Source organism: Macadamia integrifolia, unplaced genomic scaffold, assembly GCF_013358625.1.
Source record: "Macadamia integrifolia cultivar HAES 741 unplaced genomic scaffold, SCU_Mint_v3 scaffold1452, whole genome shotgun sequence".
NCBI lineage: Eukaryota > Viridiplantae > Streptophyta > Magnoliopsida > Proteales > Proteaceae > Macadamia > Macadamia integrifolia.
The window spans coordinates 27,423-38,489 of NW_024868208.1; the positions used below are offsets into that span (position 1 = coordinate 27,423).

Genomic DNA, 11,067 nt, shown 5'->3' on the forward strand with positions numbered 1-11,067 from the left:
CCTAATGGCAATATAACATTGAGTTTACTAATCCGAATTAGTATTGATTGAAACCGATACCAATCCAATATCGATTAAAAAAAAAATAGATTGCTAAACTTGTGATGATGGATGAGAAAAAAAAATAATAAATAAACAATATCCTTGATGATTGGATGAGACCAAAAAAAAAAAAAAAAAAAATATCTTTAAGTGACTCAATATTAATGCATTTAAAAAAAATAAAAAATTCAAAAATAGAAAAATAATGTTATGGAAGTCAAGGGGGGTTTTGAGTTTCAGCCAACAAAGCAACATTTGAACCAAGGAATAACAGAAGGACAAGGCGGTTGGTTGTTTTCTTGGATTAGTAAATCCATGTTTTGAACCAATCAATTTGAAAAAAGTTTAATAGGTTACAAGTGAAAAAGATGGGTAATCTAGGTATTTAAAATGATCAGGGGGAAAAGAGATGTAAAAATAAAAAAGCAGGGGAGTATCAGAAAAAAAGTAAAAGGTGAAGGAATTTTAGTAAATATAGGCCAAGTGTAGGGGAGTGATAGTAAATTCCCCTTCTTTAAAATATAGTCATTCCATCTCAAGGGTGTCAAAAAGTGAAACTAATTTGACCCAGCTGGCCGAATGCTTTAGGCTACTTTTGGTAACGTTCTAGAAAAACATTTTTGGAGTTTTTTCATTCTATGGGAACAAAAAAATAGAACGGAAGAACAGAAAAAAGCATTTGGTACATTTATGGTGTCTCTTTTTTTTTTTTTGGAAAAACAAGTGAAAAAAAAAAAAAACTCAAGAAAAGAGAATTGATGGAACAACAAAAGGTAATTCCGTTGTTATAGTTTCATTCCAAAAAAGAAAAAAGAAAAAAAAAAACATTTTAACATAGAAATTGAAATTTCCGTTTTTGACACGAAATGTTGTTTCTGGAACATAAACATTATCAAACGTAGCCTTAGTGGTTTGTATCAGGTTTGGCATTTAGGAAGTACTAGGAGACCGAAATCAACCAATAAGATTGAACATAACTGAAAAACATCGAAATGGGAAAGAATCCTGCCCGTCTGGTGTTCTTTACACCTAGAAACAATTGGGTGTCAGAAGACCCAATTGCCCTTTGCACGCTGGTTATTCTTCAAGTCCAGCTATATCTGGATCATAGTTAGTAAAATATGTGTATTATACGCATATAATATGCCCATCCAAACGTTTAATTCAAAAGTTTGTAATTTGGCGTATCAATCCAAAAAAACTGTTTAATACGCAGATTTTAAAGATAACCGTATTATACATGAATAATACTCATATAATACGTTACATACTCAATAAAAATTTTGGGTTTCCCCCCCCCAACAAAAAAAAAAAAAAAAAAGAGATTAACCCAAATGGGCCAAATCCCGATTCATGATTAACCCAAATGAGCCAAATCCCGATTCCCGACCCTTGTCTTCTATTAGGAACCCTAATTGATCGAAATTATAACCATTCTTCTTCCCTCATCTAAGTAAACCAAAAAAAGGAGGAATTCTTGCCCCAGTGACTCCTTCTTCCCCATCTCCATTCTCGGCGGCCAACGACCAAGGGCGAAAGGTAAGACATCAATACCCCCTGCTCTCATTCTTTTCTCCATTTCTCTTCCCATCGATTGTTGAAAACCTAATCAACCCTTCCTCTTCTCTGTTTCTCTTCCCATTGGTAGTTGAAAATCCAATTGAGGGCAATTGTATCTGCAAATAATTTTTAACGAGGAGCAAGAAAGATTCAAAATAGATGACTCACACGGACAAAGATGGCCAAGGGCGGGGTTCTCCAAAAAGGGTTGAAATGAAAACCTTTCTAGGATATTTTGCATACAGTCGCTATTTGAATTTAATCGACAATTATTTACAAACATAGTTGCAGCCGGACAATGTGAAGAATTAGAAAGAGGGAAATGACACGGGTGTTCTCCTCTATCTGTTCTTGCAATAATACATCTAAGAAATCAAAGGAGTTGAAGGGAGGAGGTTCTTGAGCATTAAAATTGATCCCTAATCGGTCTTAGATTGTACCCTACGGAAATTTCAAGAAAATTCAAGTGCATCTTTGGGATGAACGATTGCAAACACTTATTCTCCATCTTCTTGAACCTTGTTTCGTACCAAGAAGGAAAAGAGAACATGTAAAAGTTATGAGACGAGATGAAGTTTGATTCTCCTCTTAGTTTCTACCATAACTTTTTTAGAGGTTAAATTTAATTAATATTAAATGTGAAAATTCAAAAGAATAGGAAAATCAAATTAGATTTTAGTGTCCATAAAAGCATGGTAGATTAGAATTTAGTTTCAAACAATAATTTTTAGTCCCAGATTTTTTTCCCGGATTTTTACAGAGCAACCGTATTAAACAAGTGTTAAACACGTACCATATCATTGCCGTACGTATTTTATTGCACCATATTTTTTAAAAAATATTATTACCGTATGGGCCATTTAATTGCCGTACGTATCCATTCCCATATTATTACTATCCTCGAAATTACAAACTATGGTCTAGATTCTGGGTGTAAGGGGCATGGCCGGGCAGAGCACTTTTTTTTTCTTAAATGAAAAATTGAGATCAGGCCTATCATAGATTTGTAAGGTACTGTTACAAGTAAAACTGATATTAGACTGAAATTGAACGGATCGAAATTATCTATTTTGGTTTGGCTTTTATAGATCGAACACCTTATCATTCTTGTATCAATCTAACCCCAAATAAGCAAAAAATAAAAATAAAAATCAACACAGTAAAACCCCGATCAAAGTTAGACCAAGCTGACCATTTAACACCCTTAATCCCAATGTTTGAAATTCATGATTTTATGTTTTTTTTGCAATTCCCGATCAGATGAAAATTATATAATTTGGCTAAAAACTGGTTTACAAAGTTTTATGGAAGGTTGTTCCATTGGGTAAAGAATTGGAATCTTGATTAAAATAATGGTTAAATCAAATCATTTTCAAACATAAGCCATTCTTTTGTTCATTTTGAGTTCTAACTTGTGGCTCTTCCAGCCACATGATTGAGGAAAGGTAGTAATGGATAAAATAAGTATTTTATGTGTATTTAAAAAGTATTTTGATTTCACATTAATATTTTAATATAAATATACATAGATCCATATTAAGAGTATCTGAAATGCACAAAAATCTTCTACAGGGAGGCAGTCCCAACTATTGGATCGTCACTGTCGTTCACCGCTCACCGTAGAGGATTTGAGTCCATCTGAAACCTTCTTCTCTCAAAAATCAATTATAGTTTTAATAATATCACTTAAATCCATGATTAATATAGGCCCTCACACTAACAAAATCATCCCCGAAGAAAACTGCATTGCTATCTACTTATATGATAACAGAAATAAATGATCTAGTTGGTTGGAAACTTTTGATATCATTTATTCCATTTGGATTTTTTATGCTCATATTATTTTGGGACATCTCGACAATTATATATATCTGTTAATCTGATGCCTGCCCCCGCCTCACATTGTGCAGAAATCATGACTTTCTTTGACTACATGGTAAAACTAAAAATTTCGTTTCTAAGAGAGTTTTCCAATGTTTTCTATTATGTTAATTAACATGTTATTTGCAACCCCAATATCTCAAATGATCTAGTTTTAGTTTCTGGTTGATTCAAAGTTCACAAGGAGACAACCCAAAAAAAAAAAAAAAGGAAGAAGTTCATATGGAGTAGTTAGGGCTTCATTGGTTGGATTATTACTTAAGATGTGCATTGTATAGTTTTTAAAGAACACCCCCAGTCAAGGATTCAGGTAAGCTGGAATAAAAATCATAAATCTCCCCATGGCTGTTCCAATATGCAAAAGAGTACGAATGATAGACCATGTGGAATAATGCCATTCCCTTTTAATGACTCAAGAAAAGGACTAGATTTATATTCATTATTTTTTTTTTCTTTCAAAATGTTTACATATTTATGAAATTTTTTCTATATTGAATGTTGATTTTGTGGGATTACAATTTAGATTGGCCATAATTGAATAAGATTGATTTAGATGTATTTGAAATATACCAGGATCCAACGAGTCAATTTGATTTTGAATTTTAAATTATAAAGATCATACAAATAGAACAACAACTTAGCCTTATCCCAATATAAAGATAATTCAAATAATAGTGTGCTCGATACAACTCTCACATCTATTACCTATGATAAAGTTGAAGTGAAAAAAATATCTCTTTCAATGTAATGTATTGTGATTTAAAAAATAAAAAAATAATATAATATATCCAAAGATTTGTAGAAAAATGTTTGCGAACATTTTGTAATTATAAAAAGGAAACAGGTTATGTGCATGGCCATGTCTACACGCGGTTGTCACTTCAATTATTAGACAAGCATAAAGTGACTACTTGTAATGCCATTTTTGTCATCTTACAAGACTAAAGGGCTGACGTGCCATATACAACTATGCAGAAAAACCATACCCTTATAAAAAAATTGGCTAGTTTAAACATGCAAGTTCTAGGTTATGTTACGACTATTTATTTATAGATTAATGAAAATGACGATGAAAAATAATAAATAATAAAAACTAATTAATTCATTAAAAATATTTGTTTTCTTGATAATTGACAACAAACCCTGCTTGACTGGCATAGGTAACGGATAAGCACAATAGGCGTGAAAATGACTACACCACCCCCATGCACCCCTAGGTGCGCTGAAGATGGTCCCACCTGTTCTCTCAATATTAGCCCGCGTCTAGTGTTTCCTGCACCAAATTGACAGAGTTCTTTTTCTCTAAAAATTATAATTTCTCCGATAATGACGATGAAGAATCATAAATGCGGAAACTTATTGAATACTTAGAAAGGAAAAAAAAAAAAAAAATGTATTTTTGATGTTGAGAAAGAAAATATTATTAATAATTTCCCGAACAAGAAAAAGGATAAAACCCTAAAAAAGGTAGGTTTTTAAGCATAATTCAATCGTTTGAACGTTACATGGACTGACCCCACAGAGTTAGTTTCACATTATAAATACCGAAGCTAGGCTTCACATCTAGATACAAAAATTAAGATAGGAAGCAGCCATGGAAGCTCCCAAGGTGAGCTTTGCTCTTTTATCTCTCAAAATTTCTTCCTATCTTTGTGAGCTTTAGTTGTTGGTATGTTTTCATAATATCCATCTTTGTAGTTCATGTCCATGCACTAGAGGCTAGAACTGATGAAATATAGGATAGTTTACCGAGTTTCTTTCTCTATCCAGTATGTATCAGTTGATATGCTCAAAAAAAGTGATTTTTTGGGTCATAAAATGGTTTTGTGCATTTCAGTCATCTTGATATGGACAGACATGGCTGATCCATATACGTATGGGTATTAGTGGTGATCCATACCTGTGTCAATATCATGAACCAATGGAAGTCATTTTTTTTGGGGTGATATGTACATAATTATTCCATTCTCTCTCTTCTTGACAATCTGGGCCTCCTGCATAGGAACCGTGAAATACTCTCTCTCTCTCTCACTCACATATACGACTATTGGATTAGCATGAGAGATTTCAACACATGCAAGCCCTTTTTAGATCTCCCTCAATGAACCCTATTCTTCCTTTTGTTTATTTAACATTTTTTTGTTTTTTTTCTTTTGTTTTTTAATTATTTTGATTGCATCTTGATGAGTGATAGAAGCTTATACTGATGTGGAGGGGTTTCAGATGGATAACCTTCAGGAGTTTTACTCGTACCATGGAGTGTTCGATCCGAACAGCGTAACTGTACGTGGAGCGAATGAAGGATCAAGCTGTCATGGCTCCACCCTCGATAAAGCGGATAAAAAGCGCCGTAGAGCGATCCGTAGGGAAGAGTATGCTGCTCGCTCTAGGGCGAAGAGGGAGGTATAAATCTTTGCAACTTTTGCTACAATTCTGTTTGATGGTTGTGGGCCTATTGGGCTTAGATCCATTCTAGCTACGACAAAAATGGGTCGTATGGGTTGGATCTTGCAGATTTTGGGTAGATCTAATTTTATCCAACAGAGTCTTTGGACAAAGTTTTCCTTCTACGGTGATTGAATGATGAGATAGTTCAGATATGACCCCGCTTTCTCCCATTAGTATTAGGGGTCGCAGTGAATGAGATCCGGGATCTCACTTTGTGATGGGCTTATCTTAGGTCTCAACTTACAGGGCCCAGTATACCTCAATTTTGTCATAAATTTTTAAAAATAATTTTTTATGATTTTCATTGCATTTTGATGAGTGACAGAAAGCTTGTACTGTTGTGGAGGGGTTTCAGATGAACAATCTCCATCAATTCTACATGTATTATGGAATGTACGATCTGAATATTGCTGCAGTAGCCGAGAAAAAACGCCTTCAGGTGATCCGTAACAGGGAGTATGCTGCTGAAGCAAGGGCAAAGAAACAGGTATAAGTCTATGCAAATTTTCTACAAATTCTGTTTATTGGTCATGGGCTTTTTTGGGCTTCGGCCCATTTTAACAAGGATGAAAATGGGTCATCTGGGTCGGATCTTGCAGATTTTGTGTTGATAAAATATTATCCAACGTACAACAATCCTTTTTGGGGAGCCCGTGTCAAATAAAATCCCACATGAATTATAAATATGGTTTGCCATCTAGGTTGGATCCGGCATTTCATTCTTATATTTGAGGGATTTGGATCCAACTAAGATCCGAACCAGACCCACCAAAAAAAGAAGAAGATCCGAACCAGTTTTAATGGATCTTATTCAATATCAAACCTGCTTCAAATATTGCGGATTTGAAAGATATATCAAATCTAATATGGAACCGGCTTTACTATGCAATAGAGGTGACAACTCAGATCCAATGCCTTGGAATGCTTTGGCATAGAATCCAATGCATGGGCACATGCCTTGAGGCATTTCAAGACGTTAGCTCTGAGTTGCCACCTCTATTGCCTAGTAAAAGAGGCTCGCCCATCTAATCCATAGAGAATTCAAATAAGAGGAATCGATGTCGGCCTCCGATTTTGATTCATCCAGATTTAATCAGCTGGAACCCTAAAAACCCTTCATGGATCGGCGAATTGATCTATCCGATTCCCAGTTTATAGTATGATTCAATACCATTTTTTTTTTTTTTTTGATCGTTTGTTACACTAATCTACTTTTTATTCTTACTTGTAGGCTTATATAGCCAAACTGGAAGCTGAACTAGCCAAGCTTGAAAAGGAGTATGCAATTCTGTACAATGCATGGAAGGTATTCATACTTTCCTTTTTTGGATTTCATGCTGCCCTTATTATTATTTTTTTTTTTCAATTACGCTGCATGGAAGGACGGCATGAAGTTTTTAGTTGACAATATCGGGGCTGGGATTGGTCACCACCTATATTGGTATCAATATCGATGTGGATTGAGCTAATCCATATTAAATCATCGATGTGGATTGAGCTAATCCATATTAAATCGATTCCAATACCTAGTAACATCACCTTCTGTCCCTCAATCATCTACAGTCCACACCATGGATTTCAGAATCAATATCAGATTGACTATATTATTGGTCGATCCATATCAGTGTTGACTATGGTTAATATCGATACCATCATCTTTTTTTTTTGAACTCTAACCATTCTGGTTGTTCTTTTGATAATTTTTGTGGAATATAAACAAGTAACTCATTATTTTTCATTTTGCATTGTTCATTCTTTTGTAGGAGATGGTGGCCGTATCTGAAATGATGAAATTCCGCAACTTCGTTGCTATGGAGACTTCTTCTGCACCCCCTTCTAAACTTAATAAATCGCTTAATTCCTTTGTGTTGGATCTGTGAGAATAAAGACCTTATGGGCTTGGATGATATTTATAAAATGGAATTAAGATATCTTGGATTCTTCATATATGTTTTGGTATATGTCAATTTACTTATCTCTCTAGGTCTGCATGTTGTGGTTCATTCTATTTTTAACTGACCGTTTCTTAACCTTTTAGGGGTTTTTGGGAGTCCAATTTGCCTTTGGATCTCTTAAGTATTGTTTACTCAGGTTTTTGACTGAGAAATGTTCTGTTGAATAGTAACCCTAGTAGGGATGGGGATGAGCTTCTAGCTTTGTGGTAGACTCTTAGTTAGTTGGACTTTAGGGTAAATACATTTACGGAGAAGGTTGTTGGTTCAACCCACTTATCCACCACCTTTTCATTAGCTCCTTGTGGGTCCTATGTCTGGCTCCCCTCGTGGGTCTCTATGTGGCCCCTTAGTGGGTTTTACGTAGCTTAATGGCCCTAGAACTAGCACCTTTCCCTCCTAGAAAAGTAATAATAGCAAAGATGATCGGGATTTTGATTTACCCTTTTTTACTTATGAAAAACCAAGCTTTTTGTAGGCCAAATCTGATAGGGTGAATTAAGAAGGGTGAAACCCACTTGGGCACAACTCCATGGGATTAGCCGAGTTGGTAAGGGATCTCCGCCTTAGAAAGAGTGTGGTTTCCAGGTCAAAGACTTGGATACCAGTTTATAGAAGAAAAAAAAAAACCCTCTTGTGCATTAAATTTGAGTACTAAATCATTGGCAACATGGCAGTTATTAGCCACCCATTGTGCCAAAGGGTCTGTATAGAAACTGACCTGACCCGGATCGACCCGGTTCATTGTCACCCATGATTTAGAGGAATAAAAAATGACAAAAGAAAAATAAATTATCCACATCTTGAAGATAGAGAGGAAATCTAACAAGGGCCCCAAAACCAATCAACACCACCCAACTGTTCCACTCACCCTTCTCTCTTATCCTCACACCCTCATACTTCAGTCTCTAACCCCTCTCACATCTCAAATTCTAAAGCCAACCTTTCACAAAATCTCTGCAACTCGTCAAACTCCAAACCAGAGAATCAAAAATGTCACTCACCATACCCACTAGCTTCACCAAACCCATCTCCAAACCCCAATCGTCCTTTTCCTCCAAACCCATCTCCAAATCCATCCTCTGCTCAACCTCCCACCCATCATCATCACCATCACCACCACTACCAGAAGAATCACAACCCCTCAAATCCTTCTCAGCTGCCTTAGCTCTATCTTCCATCCTCCTCTCCTCCGCCGCCGTCTCCCCTCTCCCGGCTTCCGCCGACATCGCTGGACTAACCCCATGCAAGGAATCTAAGCAATTTGCCAAACGTGAGAAGCAACAACTCAAGAAACTTGAATCTTCCTTGAAACTATATGCTCCAGATTCAGCTCCAGCACTAGCACTTAAAGCCACCATGGAGAAGACCAAACGTAGGTTTGACAATTATGGTAAACAAGGCCTCTTGTGTGGAACAGATGGGTTGCCTCACTTGATTGTGAGTGGTGATCAAAGGCACTGGGGTGAGTTCATTACACCAGGGATCTTGTTCCTTTACATTGCTGGATGGATCGGGTGGGTGGGTCGGAGCTACTTGATTGCAATCCGAGGTGACAAGAAACCAACCCAGAAGGAAATTATCATTGATGTGCCATTGGCTAATAGTTTGGTGTGGAGAGGTTTCATCTGGCCTGTGGCTGCTTATAGAGAGTTCGTGAATGGTGACCTAGTTGTTGATGATGCTGATGTCACTGTTGTGTGAAGAGGAAGATCTTAAGGAGGGGATGAAGGGAAAGGTCTATGTTCTTTCCCTGCTCTATTTTTCATTTTTTTTATCTTTCTCTATTTTGTTTTTTAATTAACCTTTCGAAATATTATTGTTTAATGTATGGTGGTCATTATTAAATCTTAGCACATCTGGGTATAATATATGATTAGGTTTCTGTGGATTTTTAAGGGGAACATAAAATGGTCATTAGTGAGGAAAAAATCCTCTCCAACGCATTGGGCGGCCGCTCATTCAACGGTTGGAAGAACTTAAGGACGTTCAGCCATGTATTGGGTTGCGTGTGTGGGTTCTCCCAACCATTGGATGACTTGATGGCAAAGAACCGGATCCATTAGTGGGTGCTTTGGTAATTATACATAGTAAAGCATAAGGTTTTTTTTTTAGGCAAAAGTATATTTATTCTTTTTTTTTTTTTTGGTAGAAAGCTAAGTATATCTATTCTATCCCTGCTAGATAAGTTTATTTGGTTGGCTAAAAAATATCCAAGACATTACATGTTAGATGGTACCCAATTTTTATAAATGGGTAGACTCATGGATCAAAGGTATTGGTATGGATTCGTGGATATATGATCTTTTTTGAAAATTCCAACCGATCTTAGACCAGTAGGATCTGATATCAGATTGATACATCCTTTGATACCAATACCATAGTTATACCTTTGGGTAGATTATACCCTATGTATGCTCTTTGATCATATTTCAAGTTTAGGCTAAAATAAAGCATGTAAAAAGGTAGAATATTGCTTTGGAAAGACTATGGAGGGTGTAAAGTAATGGTATGAGGTATATGCTTGGATTTGAATGTAGAATATATTAAGTGACCTATTTAGACTGTTCATTGTCTATCCAATTCAATGGTCGAAATTGTAAGATAATTTCATCATATGGTAAAATATTATGGATAATCAAGTGAATCATATCTTGACTGACTATAAAATGAAAAATTTATCATTTAAATTTCTGATTTTCCTAGTTCCAATCAAAAGATTCTATCACTCCATATCATTACACAGAGATTCAATCATTCTATCTTGAGTATAATTATGTGGAAAAGACAAACTATTCACCAAAGGCACTTTCTAAAGATGGTTTGTGTTTTAATCTCTCTTATTAAAAAATTTTTAATAATGAATTTGAATTGTAAAATTTTATAATTCTACATAGGTTTGGATGATGATGATAAAGAGAAGAGTGAGCTTTGATGGGGACTTTGGAAGAGTTAGTTGCAGAGAGGGAAGAGGTGGTGGGGGTGGAAAAGTCATTGTATCTATATTTGTACTTTTATTGATATTCTTGTTAAGTATTTGTATTTATTTGTGATTTTTTTTTTAAGAAACACAAATTAATCCGTATGAGTATCCCAAACTAAATTAACGTGAGCTGTGGTTATAATGTAGCAAAAATTTTCTTGTTTTGAGATAAAAGTGTCATTACCATGGCGATTTGTGAAA

At 35.5% G+C, this 11,067-nt stretch overlaps 2 protein-coding genes across 3 annotated transcripts; both read left to right on the top strand.

Moving 5' to 3' along the window:
- Window positions 1-4,967: 4,967 nt before the first annotated feature.
- On the top strand, window positions 4,968-7,877 carry LOC122063769. 2 transcript variants are annotated; one of them, XM_042627474.1, is made up of 5 exons: window positions 4,968-5,092; window positions 5,707-5,886; window positions 6,257-6,418; window positions 7,163-7,237; window positions 7,695-7,877. In XM_042627474.1, the coding sequence occupies exons 1-5, from the start codon at window positions 5,078-5,080 to the stop codon at window positions 7,809-7,811; spliced, it is 549 nt and encodes a 182-aa protein (XP_042483408.1). In that variant the 5' UTR covers window positions 4,968-5,077; the 3' UTR covers window positions 7,812-7,877. The 2 variants fall into 2 exon arrangements, with proteins under 2 accessions (XP_042483408.1, XP_042483409.1); XM_042627475.1 differs by having other exon boundaries at window positions 6,287-6,418.
- Window positions 7,878-8,794: 917 nt separating this feature from the next.
- LOC122063770 (photosystem I reaction center subunit III, chloroplastic) lies at window positions 8,795-11,067 on the top strand. The gene is made up of 2 exons (XM_042627477.1): window positions 8,795-9,621; window positions 10,781-11,067. The coding sequence occupies exon 1, from the start codon at window positions 8,877-8,879 to the stop codon at window positions 9,585-9,587; it is 711 nt and encodes a 236-aa protein (XP_042483411.1). The 5' UTR covers window positions 8,795-8,876; the 3' UTR covers window positions 9,588-9,621; window positions 10,781-11,067.